The sequence below is a fragment of the Bicyclus anynana genome, chromosome 9, assembly GCF_947172395.1.
Source record: "Bicyclus anynana chromosome 9, ilBicAnyn1.1, whole genome shotgun sequence".
Taxonomy (NCBI): Eukaryota; Metazoa; Arthropoda; class Insecta; order Lepidoptera; family Nymphalidae; genus Bicyclus; species Bicyclus anynana.
This window is the reverse complement of record NC_069091.1, coordinates 6660907-6681271: the sequence shown is the minus strand read 5'-3', so window position 1 is coordinate 6681271 and position 20365 is coordinate 6660907. Positions and strand designations below refer to the sequence as shown.

General features: G+C 37.8%; 1 protein-coding gene across 2 annotated transcripts in view; it reads right to left on the bottom strand.

The window, feature by feature from the left end:
- LOC112044581 (ATP-binding cassette sub-family G member 1) overlaps window positions 1-20365 on the bottom strand; it is a 90324-nt gene that overhangs the window by 25364 nt on the left and 44595 nt on the right. Inside the window, exons 7-13 of one of the 2 annotated variants that reach the window (XR_008251093.1) lie at window positions 18247-18384; window positions 17384-17532; window positions 14681-14849; window positions 12262-12362; window positions 11584-11739; window positions 10380-10563; window positions 6223-9633 (exon numbers count right to left, since the gene is read on the bottom strand). Coding sequence is in view for 1 of the 2 variants with exons in the window: in XM_024080455.2 (XP_023936223.2) it covers window positions 9479-9633; window positions 10380-10563; window positions 11584-11739; window positions 12262-12362; window positions 14681-14849; window positions 17384-17532; window positions 18247-18384 (1052 nt within the window). In the remaining variant the exon portion in view is untranslated. Of the gene's footprint in view, window positions 1-5534; window positions 9634-10379; window positions 10564-11583; window positions 11740-12261; window positions 12363-14680; window positions 14850-17383; window positions 17533-18246; window positions 18385-20365 lie in introns of those variants that run through there. The other variant, XM_024080455.2, reaches the window with a different exon arrangement.

The window sequence follows — 20365 nt, the reverse complement described above, 5'->3', positions numbered from 1 at the left end:
AGTCAAAATTCATTTATTTCAAATAGGCTTAGTTTACAAGCTCTTTCGAAACGTCAGGTAATAATATTAAACTTAAAATAATGGTGATAATAATCATTTGACTTAAAATTTAAGTTACGAGGGTTTCAAACGCGCCTTAGTCCGAGAAGAGCCCACAACAAACTCAACTAAGGTTTAGTTTTTATTTACCACTATTTTACAAACTTATTTAAAACTAAGCACACAGTCGTATAATACTTAATAGTTTAACACCGAGCTTTTTTCTTCTTCCAAAGTCCAAACATTACAGCCTTGAGCCGAATGCTTTCAGCGGACCATGTTTTTGATAATGACAACAATATTTTACTAGGTATTCCTTTATCATTATCATCATTATCAGCCGATAGACTTTCACTGCTGGACCTCCTCTTGTGAGTACCTCCAAACACCACGGCCCATCCCTTCATCATCATCATCATCATTATCAGCCGATAGACGTCTACTGCTGGACAATAGGCCTCTTGCATAGACTTCAGACCACGGTCTCGAGCCGCCACTATCCAGTGCGGTTCCTGCGATTAGCGCGTTCAATTAAACAAACAAACAAACTCTTCAGCTTTATATTATTAGTATAGAAATAAAATGATACCTACTTGAAGTAAATTTTTCTTTGCTCATTATCAAACGGTCAGTTTTTAGTCGATTGCTCTATATAGCTTTTTATTAGATTTCAAAATTAAACTAAAATTGTGAACAGATATGGGATTCCAAATACTGGGTATTGGAAGTGCAGCGTACCAACAATCTAAACCGGAAATCCTTTTGTTATCACCATCTCACATATGTCATGAGTAAACAGTGATAAAGTTTGAGTGGACTCTATGAGCGACTTAAGTATTTAGGGCAATAGACAAGAGATCCAAAGTTTCTGATGAAAGACAAGTTTGCCCTCTTTATATGGTAATGCAGCAAACCTGTTTTGTAGGCATGCCGGTTTAAAATATGCTTCGTGTCAATGACCTATTTATTGGACTATTAGCGATTGTTGATTTTAGCTATATTTGAAAACTGAATCACTTAAAGATGTATGTTTTAATGTGTGTTTAGTCTAAATATATATAACACAAAGCCCAAACCACTGAACGGATCGGGCTGTTTGGCATGCAGGTAGATGTTATGACGTAGGCATCCGCTAAGAAAGGTTTTTGATCAATTCTACCCCCAAGGGGATAAAATAGGAGATGTAAGTTTGTAAGAAACTTTGTCAATTTTTAACCGATCCGGCTGAGACTTTGCATGCATAAAGCTACTATGACGTAGACATCCTTTAATGCACGCCATTGACGATCAATTATTCTTACGTTTCTGCAGCATCCACGACTATAACTGATCGTGTATTGGTCACTGCGTGCATGACGGCTCGACTTATGAAACGTCTTCGCTGACGTTTGCGCTGCAGAAACGTGAGAATAATTGACCGACAATGGCTGACTTTACAAAGAATTTTGAGAAATTCCAACTCCAAGAGGAATTTTATCCTCTGAGGGGTGACATTTTTAAAATTTTTTTGGGGATGAAAGTTTGTGTAGAACGTCCTTCATTTTTAGAGTTACAGTTTTAAAAATTTGTTCATAAATCATAAAAAAAACACGAAATATAATGTGATTCAAGAATTTTTTAAGTCAATTCCTAAAGTGATGAAATAGGGGTTGAAAACTTACGTTGATTTCCACGTTTAATATATAAAATCCGACTGTGATTTCGAGAACATCGTAGGCAATTTTTCTAAATTCATGGCAGTACTTTTGAGTTCATTAACAACAGACAAATCGACGGATAGACAGACAGACGGGGTGGAGAACTTTGTTTTATATTATGGATAACTGTAGAATTAAAAAACAGAATTAAGTAAGTGTTAGGTAACATTTATTGTTAATGATATTTTTCAGAGCGTTACTAAGTGGGTAGATACATAAAAATTACTGCCCGTACTTAATGGATTTTTAAAATACCTCGTTATTCAAAAATACCTTAATGGGCAAACAATTTAAAAACGTTTTCAATAACAAACGGATACCATTAAAGCGTTAATAAAAAATAGTACTTTGTCTGTCTGTCCATTGTTTTTTTTTATTATTACAATAATTTAGGTACTTATTAACTAAATGAGCTATAAAACTAAATTAAATGAGTTATTAACGTACTAGCGGACGCCCGCGACTTCGTCCGCATGGAATTCAGTTTTTCACAAATCCCGCGGGAACCATGATTTTTTCCGGATGTTATGTTATGTTGCCTTTCTGTTAATCCACAGTGAAATCTATTTTCATTTAAAATTTCATATAATCAAAATCATCAGTTTTCGTAAATCTTGGGAAGCCATGGATTTTTCGGGATAAAAAGTTAATCCAGAGTAAAATCCATTTCCATTTTAAATTTAAGCCAAATCGATTAAGTAGTAGCGACGTTCAACAGTAACAAACATCCAAACATACATACAAACTTTCTCGTTTATAATATTAGCAGGACTAATAACCATTATCAAGAACCATATTTTAAATATTTGTTGTAACTATCATGGGAAAATTCTTCTTATCTAAGTATGTTTAAGTATTTACATTGCAAATTTTACGAACTGGTTCGCCAATTTGATGTTTGATGATTATGTCCGTCACTAGAGGTTAGTTGCCCCAAAATAAATTATTATGTAGTGTGTGCGAACTTATTAATTAGGTAGTATGTATATTAATTAAGTATATAGTTTTAAAGTAATTCGCACGTCGGCGTCGACTGTTTCTCGTCTTAATCACACTAAAATTATACTAGTAAAGCCAAAAGTTTGTGTGTATGTGTAAGTATGTTTGTTCCTCCTTTACGCTGCGGCTACTGAAGCGGTTTGGCTGAAATTTAAAATGGAATACTTTTCAGCCCGGAAAAATCCATGGTTCCCGCGGGATTTGTGAAAAATTGAATTCCACGCGGAGTAAGTCGCGGGCGTCCGCTAGTGATATAATAAAACTAAATCTATGGTAGGAGCTTTAAAGTACCTTTGTAATCATCATGAATCAATACATATACTCGTACCTACCTAAATAAAATTGAAATGTCGGTCTGTGATTTCAAAACGAGTGTGTCATTATTCTCACGATATCAAAAACAGAATCAAGCTTTTTTGATATTTTTGTCTGTCTGTCTGAAATAATGCTTATCTTTGGAACTCCAAAACGAATTTTATTGTAACTTTCGTCTTTCACTGGAAAATAGAGGAGGTTTTCTTCAATTTTTATCCCGTAAAAATCTCATTAAAGTCACTGTAGTTGATAATAAAAATATTGGGGAACATGCCATACGTACCCTCAGACCAATTATTGTATAGGACCTGCTTCGCAAGACGTTATTTTTCTGTCAAAGTAATAATCAACGATCTAATGCGATTATAAAATTTGTCTCTATAGAATCGATGTTAAATAGTTGTAATTGTGTTCATCGGTTAAAGAGCTCCGTAAAATACCTTTTTTGTGTAATTGAATTGTGTAAAAAAAGGGCAAAAACTTCTAGTTTAGTATAAGATATATACAAAATTTAAGCTCGTTTTCCTCAGAAAATGACAGACAATTTTGTTCGTGACTATGAGTGCGATACAGGTCCTTCTATAATTGGTCTGAGTACGTACCTACCCCTACTTAAAATGTCATGATATAATAAGAAGCTCACCTGCTATAGATTTTATTAATTGTAGTCAAGGGCTAACTTGTAAAGAATAAAAAAAAAGAAATAATAAAAAGACAACGTTGCTGACCTTGCAACAATGCTGCAATGTTGCTTGTCTATCGATTTCTTACCGGATATACTTGGGTGCAGTGTGCGAACTGTCCCTCCTTCCCCTTTCTCAACATCACCACAGAACAGCAAGACACTGTGAACGGTGGCATCCTTTCGTTATGTGTATCCAGGCCACTCGTACTAAACGAATTGCGTCCACGTTTCTAATTCGCAAAATAAAAATTTGAAATGCCCTTCGTGTTTCCTTACACTTACAATTTAAACATCTTCAAAGTGTGAACACACGTCTTTTAGATAAGTGTCAGCGGGGTTAGGTTAGGCCAATAGTCCACCACGCTGGCCCAAAGTGGATTGGCAGACTTCACACACGCAGAGAATTAAGAAAATTTTCTGGTATGCAGGTTTCCTCGCGATGTTTCCGAGAACCGGATTCGAACCCACAGCTCCGGAATCGGGGGCAGAGGTCATATCCACTGGGCTATCACGGCTTATTGGTATTTTGTTATACGTAAAGGTAATACGGACTTGAGCTCACGTGCCATGAGGTGTTAACATGCTGTAGATTTATTTAAACTGATAATAAATGTTTTATCAGTCAGTGTATCGTTCATCTTTGATTACAGCATTGACAGGATGTAATCAAGGTCCACGCATTATTCTAATCAATATTAATTAATTATATCTGACGATACTATGTAATACAGTCGATGACTGAAAATGTGCTTGTCGGTTCGTATTTTCGACAAACTCTCTGGTGCAGTTGGCACTTGGCAGTGCTGTGGTTCTCAACAGAGATGTTCTGGGTTCGATTCCCAGTCAGTGTAGGATTTTTTATATTTCGTAATCGGCTAGTTACTTCGCTACCGGCAAAAGATGTATCGCCAAGCGAATTGCTTATTAAATTTTTCAAAAAAGTTATAAAGATAATACATTTGCAATTAAGTTTTTACCATAAAAATACGCGATTTTAGTCGTGGCCTACTATTTGTCACGAGAAATTCACATGTTAAAAATAATTGCTACGAATATTTTATTACGAATCTAAATGATGTAATGAACTAATAATTGAAGACATATTCTAGCCGTTAGGAAGCGGCTGGGTACATCCATAACTCCAAAAAAATATTATCACTTCAAAAATAAGCCTTTCTCAAAATTTATTTCACGTTGAAGAGATATACGTTTATAATTTTCCTGCCAAATTTTCTCAAGAAACCGAACTGTAGACACTAAGGATCAAGCGCCTGTTAAAATTATTACTGAATCACTGGTCTACGGAAACATCGGCCTGTCAGGCAGAGCGGAGTCACACTCCCACCTGCCTGTTTTCAAGTTTTTAGAGTTCTGTAGTTTACAAGGAACCCCGATAGTTTCGCCATGCCCGTCTGTCTGTCCGTCCGTGCGTCTGTTCGTAGCGCAGAAACTTTTACCACTAAAATCTGCAATTTAACATGAGTATGTACATTAAAAATGTAAATTTAGGGTACCTCACTTACATGTAAAATAGGAATAATTTTTACTAGTATAACTCATAGGTTTTAGATAGACCCTTGAAAAGTATGAGGGGTCTTTTATCACAATTTTTTGATTTGGGGATACGTTTGTAAAATATTAAAAATTTGTATATGAGCAAATTTGGTATTTCGGATCATTAAATAAGGGTTTAAAATGCTAATTTAATTTACGGAACCCTTCACCGCGCGTGGTCTTAGGCCTTTTCCAGAAATTCAACAGTAACACTATTATGTTGTGATAAATAAAACAAATGAAAATAAATGTTAACTAACTTTATTAAATCTTCGTTTTATATAATAAATACAAAGCTGAGTTTTTGTAATTCTTTGACATATACTTTAGCCTGGCCAGAAAAATAATAAAACTCGCCCTATTGCGAATATAAAATGAACTTATTTCTTCTACCAGCATATTAAATACAGGCTTGTACTATTATGTATTCAATGGCAAAGGTGGCTAAAAAGTAAGTAGACTTTGGCTAATGAATATAGAGTAAGAAATCATCAAGCAAATTAAAAACTTCAGAGGGCATTCCCAAACCTATAGAACGAATATTGGTAAAAATCAGTTTTATGCTTGCAATTTTTTTTTTTATATAAGTAATGTTTTCACACTTAAGCTTTATATTAAGGAACAATAGCAGATATTTTTTTTGGCGCGATTTTTTAAATTTTTTTTTTTTTTTATTCTTTACAAGTTAGCCCTTGACTACAATCTCACCGGATGGTAAGTGATGATGCAGTCTAAGATGGAAGCGGGCTAACTTGTTAGGAGGAGGATGAAAATCCACACCCCTTTCGGTTTCTACACGGCATCGTACCGGAACGCTAAATCGCTTGGCGGTACGTCTTTGCCGGTAGGGGTAACTAGCCACGGCCGAAGCCTCTCACCAGCCAGACCTGGACAAATGAGGAAAATCTCAATCTGCCCAGCCGGGGATCGAACCTCCGTCTTGTATATCCACCGCGCATACCATTGCGCTACGGAGGCCGTCAAATTAAATTTCGTTGTCTACTTTCAGTAGCCAAACTCTAGTACTTGTAGCACCATCCAGGTCCTCTTTTCCAGCTTGTAGCACTCTCAGTCCGGGTTTTTTTATATTTCTGGTCAGACTATATTTTTAATGTAACAATGCGTTCTTAGCATTAAATAATTACAGTGGCGTAACGTGGGTTTTTGCCGCTTGGGGTTGGGGAAATTTGCCGCCCCCCCCTTATTTCAATTACTGCTTTAAAGTTAATTTTATTTAACCGTCCTGATTTAAAGTGTACTATTGAAAATTAAGATAACTTTTAGATTGACTGGAGGCTTTTTTTATTTTTTATTTTGAATAAGCAAGCGCTTAGCTGCAATCATGCCTGATGGTAAGCGATGAAGCAGCCTATGGTGGAACGCGCTTGCCTAGAAGATGCCTATTCACTCTTGACTTGAAAATACCCATGTTGTAGGTGGTGGGGAAAACTGAAGCTGGGAGAGCATTCCACATCTTTGCAGTGCGTATAAGGAATGAGGAACTAAACCGCTTGGTACGCGCCCGAGGGATTTCGACAACGTAGCGGTGCAGATCTCTGCGATGCCTAGCAGTCCTGTGGTAAAACGGCGAAGGTGGCACAAGATCGAACAGTTCCTGAGCGCACTCCCCGAAATATATCTTGTAGAACACCGATAGGCAGGCAACCTTTCGGCGATGCTCTAAGCTTTGAAGCTTACAGTCAGTTAAAGCCTCATTGCCAATGAGTCTTCTAGCGCGTTTATCCACTGAATCTAAAGCAGCAAGCTGGTATTTGGCGGAGCCATCCCACAAGTGGGAGCAGTACTCCATACACGATCGAACTTGAGCTTGATATAACGATAGAAGCTGTTCTGGTGAGAAGTACCGTTTCACTTTATTAAGGATGCCAAGTTTTTTGCCTTAGATTCAATGAACTGTCCGAAGTTGAGTTTGGACGATATGGTTACGCCAAGAAGCTCTAAGCTATCAGATATTCCTACAGACATATTCCGGAAAGTAGGAGTCAGATGGAAGGGGCTCCTTTTGGCAGTGAACAAACATGCCTGAGTTTTTTCCGCATTAAACTTAACCAAATTGGCATCTCCCCATTCAGACACCTCATTTAAGGTTAAATTAATGCGTTGCACCAAAGCCTCTCGTTGTTCATGGACCTCAACCCCACTAGCACGGGGACTGGACATATATCTCTCTGTTACAGTGCTATCATCTGCATACCCAAATATACCGGGTTTAAGCAGATCATTTATATGCAGCAGGAAAAGTGTAGCAGAGAGAACTGATCCCTGAGGAACACCGGCATTAATTGCCATTTGATCAGATGAGATGCCATCCACGACAACTCGAAATGATCGCTCACTCAGGAAATCAGATATCCAATGACAAAGGCTGTCTATTTCAGTATTTTTTATTAAGGCTTACATTTTCAATGTTCATGTTTTGATTTAGGATTTGAGGTCGGAGAGTTAGATTTTTAATTATTAATTTTAGGTGACAGGTGTTGTTATGAAATAAAAATATATAACTATCAGATAAATAAAGCCCTTTGTCAAATACAAAAAATAACAACAAAACATTTGCATATGTACTACATGTACATGTCACATGTCACATCATTGACAAACATAATTTATTAATTAAGAGTATAATAACTTAATTCAATGTTTATAACATCTGAGTAGGTAGTCTGTTATCTATTTATATCTTGTAATACATAGTACTTTATTAACTATAAACAGAAATGTTTAAAACCTTACACCATAATTTTAAAACTAAGGCAATCTTTGAGGTAAAGTAATTAAATTACGTCTACACTAATATTATAAAGAGGAAAGATTGTTTATTTGTTTGTTGAAGTGAAGAGGCATCAACTTTAATCACCAATTAAAAGTTACATTATCAGCGATTTACAGGGCTATATTTTATTCCCGTATTTTTACAGGAACAACGCGGGCGAAACAGCGCGGTCTGGTAGTGGTGGATAAACCAAAGTGCGTTTATTATTGAAACGAGAGTCACTAATTTTAGTAGTAAGAAATACAATATAACATAAATATTCCTGCGCTAATCGACTCGTCAGGGATCAGACGGGATGATGGCAAGAGACCTGATGGGTTGACGCTGGTTCCCTGGGAAATGGGGCGGGCCCTAATATGGGACGCTACATGCACCGTGTCATATCAGGGAGACAGAATCAAGACCGGGAACCGCAGCAGAAAAAGCTGAAACCGGTAAGTGGCTCAAGTATGCCTCTCTGAGAGTTACATATTTGTACCTTTTGCCGTGGAGACCCTTGGGCCATGTAGTTGCAGTGCCAAAAAAATTTACCGAATCTTTTCACCGCGGCTAGTTGCCTCGACTGGTGACAGAAGGCCTGGCTCATTTTTTGCGCAAAGGATCAGCCTGGCTGTCCAGTGCGGAAATGCAGCCAGTATTCTTGCCACCATTCCACGTGGGCATGATTTGTAAAGTTATTAGGATAAGTTAGCTTAAGTTCTTTATTGTATTCTTTCTCAATATAACTAAATATTTATTTAATGTACTAGTAGCTTAGGCGTATAAATAAATATAAAATAATTTATTTATGACGAGTATTTAGAGACAAAGTGAGCTTGTTGTTATATGAACCACATATCCAGCGTACGACAGGGAAAAGAAAATTGCTTTATATGTATATGTAAAAATGGATCTACAATCAATGATAATTTTAACACTATAGATCGGTTACGTCCCTACAAAATCACCGCAAAAAGTGACCCGAATAAGCTACAACACTGAGCGCACACATGCACAATTTTTTCATGCGCTAGAAACACATCTAAAAGTATTTAATATCATTGTCTAGGTTTCTTTAAGAGAAAAAGTTAATATAATCATATTTAAACATAAGCCAAGGTGTAATAGATACTTAGATGATTCTTTTTATTCCAATAGAAGTAAATTACTATTTAACAATATCTATATATATTTCAACCATTTTTAACATGCATATTTATAAAAACTCAGTAATTTTGTACCTGTCAATGTTTAGTAAAGATTTTTGCACCCATCAAATAGGCGTCGCGATGATTTTTTTTTAACATTCGTAGTTTTATTGTCTCTGATAAATACATCCCTAAGTATATCACATTATGTATTACATATCTAAATAAATAAATAAATCAGTCACACTATTATTTCTCTTCATTTACTTCATCTCTTGTTCAATCGATACCACAGAGTACTGCATGTGAGGATATGCATCAATACTGTAGTGCTGAGTACTATCGCCATGTTGGCGCCAACGTCCACACTTGAAATGTCCATTTCTGTGAGGAACTTGCTCGGTGTTATGTAGTGGCAATATTCTGGAAATTAAAAAAAAAACAATGTAAATTTTACTGGAAATGTGTATAATTCAGGTATTTTATACAATGCCTAGGCAATGTATAGAGTAATGTATAGAGTAATGTCTAAAATATTATTATATCTGGCTGGTGGTAGGCTACGGCCGTGGCTAGTTACCACCCTACCGAGAAAAATGTACCGCCAAGCTATTTGGCGTTTCGGTACGATGTCGTGTGGAAACCGAAAGAGGTGTGGATTTTTATCCTCTTCCTAACAAGTTAGTCCGCTTCCATCTTAGATTGCATCATCACTTACCATCAGGTGGGATCTTACAAGTTCTTTACGAGTTAGCCCTTGACTATATCAAGGGCTTATTTGTAAAGAATAAAAAAAGTATCTGATTGTTCATTACATATATTACCTAGGTATTCTTATTAATTGCCTTGGTATTGTATAGATTACCTACTGATCCACCGGCAATGTGTAAAATGAAAATATTGGGTATTTCTTCCTGCAATAATTTCTCAGTTAAGAAGCAGGTGGTATTGCACCCTGTTCCTCGGAGAGCACGTTAAGCCCTGAGCACGGACCCCGAACATTATCAATATAATCTGATAGTGCTTGTTGCAAAGAGTAACCATTATCAACATAAACCCGTGGCCTGGCATGTCTCCCTCACTTATAAGCGAGAGAAAGCTTGCACAGTGCCGTGAAACATCAAAATACATTAACATGGTATGATGCTGCATGTAAGAAACCATGTTACCTTTAGCACAATGCATTTTTGTCCTATTAAAGCCATAAATAGAATGAACTGCGACATGGAAGCCTGCTCTGAAATACGACACGTGGTGGAGCCATTTGAACGCGTAGGGAGTATCTCTCAGGGCAAGGCAGAAACCGAACACGGAGAACAGGCAGGCAAGCACTGGTCCTATGAATACTGCGATCTGTAACAATATAGGTATGTTTTGGGTTACGAGAAAGGGATTAATGTGTTATTCTGTCTTCCAAGAAAAAATATTCGAAGTCATCATTATTATCAGCCGATAGACGTCCTCTGTTGGACAGAGACCTCTTGCATGGACTTCCAAGCACAACGGTCTCGAGCCGCCAGCATCCAGCGGCTCCCTGCAACCCGCTTGATATCCTAGGTCCAGCTAGTGGGGGGTCAACCAACACTGCGCTTTCCAGTTCGGTGTCGCCATTCCAGCACCTTGCGACCCCGGCGTCTATCGGCTCTTCGAACGATGTGGCCTGTTCATTGGTTCGTCACTGGATCTCCTCATTTTCGATTCGATCACGCAGAGAAAGCTGAGTGACTTTAAGCTTTCTAATAAGGTCCATAGTTAACGACCAAGTCTCGGATCCGTAGGTCTGTTCAACACGCACTGTTCGAATACTTTCGTCTTCAGGCGAAAGGAGTTTTGGACGAAAACCGATAATTTGAAATAGTAGCTCAGATGTAGGAGGTCAGGGATGTCACATCTCAGTGCAAAGTAGATGACTCAGGAAAAAGAAATAAGGCGCGGTAGCGTTACCAAAAGGTAAGGTTGGGTGAGCGCAGAAGCTTTGCTAGATGCGAAAGCCGTATATGGGGATGATCGGAAGGATAGGGGTCGAAAGAGAATTTCTGTAGATTCTCAATACCCCAGAAATCTAGACGTTTGATTATTTTATCTCGTATCAAAGTTTTCCTTAAATATCAAATGTTTGTTTTAAGAAATTGCGGTAAAATTCCAAGTAGGCGCCTTATTTTATTTCTAATGTCTTTGACACTCATTTATTTTAAAATTTTAACCCTTAACGGTTTACAATTTTTTTTTTGATAAATTAAATAGGCCAAAGAGCAATACAATATTTAAAAAATAAAAAAATGGTTGTTTATTCTTCTTTCTCAAATAATTAAATCCGGGTGTTTTTACACCCATTGTAGTAATAGTAGTTATACTGATTTGAAAAAAAATTACCTTAGTAGGTGTATTGGACCCAATGAAGTATCCCCACGCCTGGGCACAGAGGGACGTGGCCACCACGGTGGCTAGGAACAGAGTGGCGCGCGTCGGCTCCAGCGGATTGTCAGTCAACCAATACGACAATACCACGTATGACACACACGATATCATCTGCAACATTTATTAATCTCAATAAAATACTTTTTCTTAAATATTCATTATCATTATCAATCCATATACGGCTCACTGCTGAGCTGAGTTCCTCTCAGAATTAGAGGGTTTAGGCCAATAGTCCACCACGCTGGCCCAATGCGAGTTGGCACTTAACACACGCAGAGAATTAAGAAAATTCTCTGGTATGCAGGTTTCCTCACGATGTTTTGCTTCACCGTTTGAGACACGTGATATTTAATTTCTTAAAATGCACACAACCCACACCCTCCGGAATCGGAGGCAGAGGTCATATCCACTGGGCTATCACGGCTGTATTCATAAATATTAGCAACTAGCAACTCGACCATCTGGAGACGAGACAAATATTATCGCACTCTTTTTCTTCCCATCCTTCCCAGTTCTTCCCATCGCAACGAGAGAGCGAGCGATATTTTAGATTTCGCCACTATTGGTCGACATTTGTTTCCTCTCGCCTCGAGATAATGCCGGTGTTAAAAAATGTCAAAATTGTTAATTTACCTGAAATGGTAGTTCCACTGCTAGAATTGAAAATATGTAAGGTCCCAACGAATACCATCGGTTAAAGTATTCGCCTTTCAATATAGCCATCTCCAACGGAACTGGAAATAAAAGAAAATATTGTTTTTTATCTATGAATCGTTCGTTATCAACCCATATTCGGCTCACTGCTGAGCTTGAGTCTCCTCTCAGAATGAGAGGGGTTAGGCCAATAGTCCACCATGCTGGCCCAATGCGGATTGGCAGACGTCACACACGCAGAGAATTAAGAAAATTCTCTGGTGTGCCGGTTTCCTCACGATGTTTTCCTTCACCGTTTTTTGAGACACGTGATATTTAATTTCCTAAAATGCACACAACTGAAAAGTTGGAGGTGCATGCCCCGGACCGGATTCGAACCCACGTCCTCCAGAATCGGAGGCAGAGACTATTTATGGCTGACTGTATTGTAATAAAAAGGGTAACTTTGAGAATACCCCTTTTAATAAAGAATGAAAACAGTTATGATAATTGATAGGTACCTAAATAAGAGAGGAATATTTTATGCATTTTTTGTTATATTTCCAAGAAATGAGGCAGCGTTTGTTGACTTTTCCGACACTTTCTCCAATAGTCTTGACATATTATATACCGGAGCCTTGCTTACGTGTATATGCACATCCATCTATCTAATGGTAAAATCTGTATGAGCATTCATTTAGTAGTTTTGAGTTTATCGCGAACAGACAGATAGATAGAGAGACAGATCGCGGAGGTTTTTTTAAATTACTTACTTTGTTTTATTTATGTATATACTTCGTTTTAAAAATAGATATGGTATGTATATTATATACATATCAGTATCTATACTTATTAATAAACATCAAACTTCGGGAGGTTATGCCAAAGTTGCAATTTTATCTCTTTTACAATAGGTAATAAATAATAATAATGGCAACATTTTTATGAGTATTAACCGCAAGTTTCCGCTAGCACATAATAGATAATAATCTATTAGGTGTTCAACAATATACAATTCTTATATATACATACATAAGTTATTTAAAGCATTGCTGGTTTGATTATAATATGCTCCCGACCGACTTTTCGGTCACGGCGGCTAATCTCATGGTGAGATTAACCATGTACGCAGGAGATATTATAGTGCACAAGTGTGTGCGCAAGCACAGGTGCACTCTCTCTTCCCTCACTCTCGAAATCCGATGGGACGGCAGACCGACACGACCGGTGAGAGATCAGGCGCAGGACCGACGGCTTTACGTGCTCTCCGAGGCACGGGGGTGTACTAACACCGCCAACTTCCCAACTCCAGGCTGCTATTAAGATTTTCCTTGTAAGAAAAATCCCAATAACCTATTTTGTTTTTTGTTGGCCTGACCCGGGATTCGAACCCTGGACCTCATTGTCCGTAGCTGAACCAGCTAACCACGGGGCCAATGAGGCAGTTTGGTTTGATTATATTATACCATTGAATACAAATAATAATGGACTGTGAGCAGTGGTGTGCATAAGGTTGTCGATCAAGGTATACACTAGAAAAGTTAACCAAACTGGGAAAATCCTCATTTAATAAGCATTAAAAAATTGCTCTTAAGGTATGCAGTACTTTAATGCATGTATAAACTGCACGCTACTGACTGTGAGCTTGCAGTAGCCAGATATACCACGTTTAAGCTGAAAGTTTGTCAGTATGATGATCCTACCATGGTTAAAGTTTAGGCCACGGTCTAGACTGTAGACCCTTAAACTTGCACAGTCTAAATTGGATACCGTACTTACTCGTACTTATGGTACTTTGTTTTAAAGAATATTTGCCAAATCTTATTAAATATGACCAATATTCGCATTCCCCTCTAACTAGTCCGGAAAGACTGTACGAGTATTAGGAGTAGAGGAGTTCAACGGGACAGGGATCGAACTACCACCCTTCGGTGATGAGTCCGACCGCCTCAACAGCTTAATGGTGCGCTATTGAGTCTAAGAAGAAATCATTAATCACGTATGAAAAACATCGTGAGAAATCCTGCATACCTGACAATTTTCCCAATTATGTGTACGTGAAGTCATCAGCATTGGGCCAGCGTGGTGGACTATTAGCCTAATCCTAGCCTCTTTAATGATCCGAATTTGGGATTCGGCTCACCGTTGAATACTGGTGATGATGATGATGATGACTTTACCTATGGTAATTTACGGAATCCGATAAAAGCAATGGTTATTTGATTGGATGTTTATTTTAATAGGTTGTTATTAAAAACAAAGTTTGCAGTTGGACCCTTATAACCCGCTTCAAATGCCACCATAGTCCCTTAATAAATGGCTAGGGTACTAAGCTATGCTGATAAATTTTTAGGCTTTATGAAATGTGGTAGGTCTGGGCCAGCTTGGCTCTATTTCTATTAACGAAAGCTGCACTTACAAGACAATGTGACGGACATTTTGCCGGTATACACGACGAGAAGCATTGATCCATACAAATACACGTAGTTTCCCAGCACGCTGCTCGCTTCGCTTCCTACCCCGAGGTAGAGGTAGCCGAAGATGAGAGCTATTACCACGTGGGCTGCTACCCGGTACATAAACAGGGACTGTGGACAGAAAACAAATGACTTAGATCTATACTAATATTATAGAGCTGAAGAGTTTGGTTGTTTTTGATTGAACGCGCTAATCGCAGGAACTACTGTTCCGATTTAAAAAAATATTTCAGTGTTAGATAGCTCATTTATTGAAGAAGGCTATAGGCTATATATTATCTCCATATTCCTACAGGAACGGGAACCACGTGGGTGAAACCGCGCGGCGTCAGCTAGTTTAGAATAAGTTGCTGCGTTTTTTTTCTTTCTTCAGACATTGTTTTTTGCCAAATTTTACAATTTATAGTTTAAAGGGCAGTATTCAATAGGTTTTAACCTACCTTAAAACCTAGAGTCGTGATAGCCCAGTGGATATGACCTCTGTTTCCGATTCCGGAGGGTGTGGGTTCGAATCCAGTCCGGGGCATGCACCTCCAACTTTTCAGTTGTGTGCATTTTTTAAGAAATTAAATATCACATATCTCAAACGGTGAAGGGAAAACATCGTGAGGAAACCTGCATACCAGAGAAAATTCTCTGGTATGCAGGTTTCAATTCTCTGCATGTGTGAAGTCTGCCAATCCGCATTGGGCCAGCGTTGTGGACTATTGGCCTAACCCCTCTCATTCTGAGAGGAGACTAGAGCTCAGCAGTAAGCCGAATATGGATTGATGATGATGACTCAATAGGTTTTAATATCATTGCAAGTGTTAAATACTTATGCAGCATTAACAGCTTTTAACTTGAATGTGTCGACGTTATAGTTTTAATTTCACAGTTCTAAGGAACTGCAAATCAGAGTAATCAATAATTTCAATTTGATGCATTCACTAATTCAGAAAAAAAGGATCTAGACCTTAGACTAATAACCTATAGACCCGCAACACCTAACAATTTTTCACTCCAAACCAAACGTAAGCCACTTCTGTGACTATGTGAGCGTAAGAGCTAAGCTAACTTCACTCGCCGACACGAACACGAGCGTACTTATCGTAGCGTCGTGATGCGTCGAGGGCTCCCATTTCGGGGTACATGAAACGGTTTTCGAATCCTGCGACTCCACATTATCTACGTGTAATAACTCTATGATCTATACAGAGAGACTGACGGATTACAAAATTACCTCTGCTTTTTAAATCACGAAACCCTAAAAAGTTTATATTCTACAAGTATACCAATACTAGCACAATCTTATTTAATGCTATTGATTTTTATGATACATCGATTTAGTGTAAGTAGGTAAGTGGCTAGTTAATTTGAGGCTACAAAAGTATGGTATAATTGCCGTAAATATATTCTAAGTAAGTTATAACTATAATAAGAAGGGCTGGCACTTTTTTTGTGCAAAGGATCAGTCTGGCTGCCCAGCGCGGATATGCCAGTATTCTTGCCACCATTCCACGTGGGCATGATTTGTATAGTTATTAGGATAAGTTAGCTTAAGTTCCTTATTGTATTATTTCTCGATTATATTATTTAATTATAATATTATTTAAATACTGAGGTGGTCATATCCTTATTATATACAATAAACTTTAGATAAGATAAAATTAAGCTCAGAAAATAATATTAGGTATTATTTCTACAAATAATATTTGCAAAAAGTTATTCATAAATAATTCATTTAATAAAATAGTGGACAACTTTTAGTTTAAAATATTTTATTGTAGGGTTAGCTTAAGTAGGTATTCAGTTAATTAAATATTATGTAGACTTGAATAATAATTTTTCGACATAATTACACCTACTAGCTATAAACATTCTACACACACAAGATTTAATTTTTACCAAGATAATGTAACTTTTGGTTATTAGGTAGGTAATTAATTTGCACAAAAGATTATTATTATATGCAGTTTAGATTGTTCTTGCGGTCAATTCTTTTAGTTTTTGTATAAAGCCTGGCAACTTGACGCATTTAAAATAATAGATTTAACTCATGAGAACTTTTGTAATAAATAATATAATATTAGGAGGTAATTATAGTAGGTAAAAGCGTCAACGGTTTCTAAGTTCGATCCTGACCTAGCGTTGTCCCATTCCTAAGGCAGGATTTTTTTACGTAATGCTAATGACAATTTATTCAATTGTTGGTACGACAACCTTAGTATATCATCATCTACAACAACACCGACAACAACAACAACCAAACAACAACAACAACAATAACAACAACAACAACGACGATAATTAACAAAAAAATACTATCCCAGTGGTCCCAGAATAAGATTTTTAGTTAATTGTTTTGGAGAAAGTGATGACCAGTCGTTTTAGTAGGGCTATATTGGCTCTGTTTTTTTTAATACTTTATCCTTTTTTAAATCCTATATTAAAAGAAAACAAAATCATCGCTGTGCTTTTTAAATTCGTATATAAACTACAATTCGTTTCATGTAGGATGGTGCAGACAGTTCGTTTCACTCTTGAGAGTTTGCCGCTATAATGATAATGGTACGTATTATGAAAGTCATGCGACTATCACCGTACCCATGCTATCTGAAAAACACTTTAATATTTAAATTAAGGAATCCTCAAAAATAACTCACATAATTCCTAGTTGTCATCAAATAGTTTCTGTACAAAAGTATCCATGTCTGCTTCATGTAGCCGGACGGTCTGTAGATGTCTTTGGAGAATTTCTGCTGATGTTTAACATTACTTCTGAACTGCTTGTCTTTTAATTCTGTGTCTATACCTAGACAGAGAAACACATCCTTTAAAAACAAGTAAAAAATCAATTAGCATCATAACTTTCTTCATTGACTTACAGAATAGGACCTAGTCAATCTTAGGATTTATTTCTAATATGTCATCACTTGCTGACGCCGCGCGGTTTTACCCCCGTGGTTCACGTTCCTGTAGGAATATGGGGAAAATATATAGCCTGTAGCATTCCTCGATAAATGGGCTATATAATACTAAAAGAGATTTTCAAATCGGACCAGTAGTTCCTGAGATTAGCGCGTTCAAACTCTGTGGTTTTATAATATTAGTATAGATTACCTATTTTATCAGCTCACTACAGGTACAGGCCTCCCTGTTTATAGGAGAGCAAATATGGAGGTTAGACCCACGATGCTGCTCTCAAGCAGATTGGCGGGCTTAGAGTGACAGTGTTTGACAAAGAATTTGAAGATTTTTCAACATATCATCATTATAATATCAGCTGTTAGACGTCCACCGCAGGACTTAGGCCTTTTGTAGTGACTTTCAAACATCACGATCCTGAGCCGTTTGCATCCAGCGAATCCCTGCGACTCGCTTGAAGTCGCCATTCCAGTACGTTGGGACCCCAACGTCCATCTGCTCTTCGAACTATGTGCCCTGCCCACTCACAGACAATTTTGTTCGTGAATTTGGGTGCGATACTAGTCCATAAATAATTAGTCTGAGGAGATAAACGACTTACTTAGAGATCTTGAAAAAGAGGATATCACAGGCAAGTTTTCTTCCAAACTTCTGGAGGTAGATTCTGGTTTGTACTGCTGTATGCTGTTAGCGATACTTTCTATTGCTGTCCCGTATTCACCTGATGCTACTTCCATTACTGAAAATGAATAAACACATACTTAAATAACATAAAATTGAAAATTTTGATAAACCCCCAATATTCTGTTACAGTGCGCTTTCATTTGAGACTACACTCGAGTATATGCAGACATTTGGTTATTCTTACCCACTTACACATAAGTCACCTTTATTACAAAAAAAAAACTAAATTGAAATCGGTTCATCTGTTCGAGAGCTGTGGTGCTACAGACAGACTGACAGACACGCCAAACTTATGACTACCCTCTTTTTGAGTCAGGGGTTAATAAATAAACTTTTATTTAACTGCTGTACCACCAGATACTAGTGTAAAAAAATATTTGCCGTATCTTTTAAATATGACCAATTTTCCTGTTCTCCTCCACGTATAGGTAATGTGCGCTGTAGCATGGTTCGGGTGACTGTGGCCTTATGACGTTCATAATACGAAAGTACTATTATCGTGATTTTTTTTCTGATTGTGTAAGTGCCGTAGGCTCCTTATGGGACCTCAGCGGCGTTACCAGGGGGTATTATTATTGTGAATCGCGACAAACTTTCAAGAGTGCAACGAACTGTCACCTGCACCATGATATGGCGCCCGAACAGTAGTTAGGAGTGGGTACGATAATGACCCGCGGGTGGTATCGAACCGCCTCTCGGTGATGAGTTGGTCCCATTACCATTGAGCTACTGAGGCTCTTTTTTTGACACAAGATAACCTTATCGATTTTAGGCTCATTAGCCTAAAATCGATAAGTAAAAAAGGAGCTCCTATGACTTCTAGTTCATAATACGTTGTGTACCCTACTAAGAACTTTAATTCCATAAATGCTAGTCATTCCAACTAGGTCATAGGCAAGTCGTAGGTAAACAATATTGTCATCAGTTGATTTAGTTGCGTATGTATGCCTTATGTACGTACACATGCTTACAAAGGACACACAATATCTGTGTCATGTGTGCTTAATAACCTAATTAAGTGAACAGAATTATCCAATTCGAAAAAGTACGTAAGTACACTTTTACTTTACTTAAAAAATACTTCTTAGTTACGTTCCACGGTCCGGTCATAGCCCAGTGGATATGACCACTGCCTCCGATTCCAGAGGGTGTGGGTTCGAAAGTCCGGGGTATGCACCTCCAACTTTCAGTTGTGTGCATTTTAAGAAATTAAATATGACGTGTCTCAGACGGTAAACCGTAAAGGGAAAACATCGTGAGGAAACCTGCATACCAGAGAATTTTTTTAATTATCTGCGTATGTGAAGTCTGCCAATCCGCATTGGGCTAGCGTGGTGGACTGTTGGCCTAAACCTTCTCATTCTGAGAGGAGACTCGAGCTGAGCAGTGAGCCGAATATGGGTTGATAATGACGAATGAAAATGAATAAATGTTCCAAGTAGGCATGATTTGTACAGTTATTAGGATTGATACAGTTCGTTTCATGTAGGATGGTGCGGGCAACAGTTCATTACACTCTTGAAAGCGATTCACGACAATATATAGTAGGTACGTGTTATGAACTTCAAACAGGCGACTGTTACCGTACCCATGCTACCTGAAAAACACTTTAGCTGTACAAATCATGCCTACTTATCATTATTCATCATTATCAACCCATATCATCACACTGCTGAGCTCGAGTCTCCTCTCAGAATGAGAGGAGTTAGGCCAATAGTCCACCACGCTGGCCCAATGCAGATTTCACACACGCAGAGAATTAAGAAAATTCTCTGGTATGCAGATTTACTTACGATGTTTTCCTTTATTGTTTGAGATTCGTGATATTTAATTTCTCAAAATGCACACAACTGAAAAGTTGGAGGTGCATGCCTCAGACCGGATTCGAACCCACACCCTCCGGAATTGGAGGCAGAGGTAGTATTCACTAGGCTATCACGGCTCTTATTATGTTATGTATTCTTGTTCTAATATTTAAGTCAATGCACGGACTTGACCTTGCCCTTGTAAACTCTTAATAGTAAGTGATTATATGA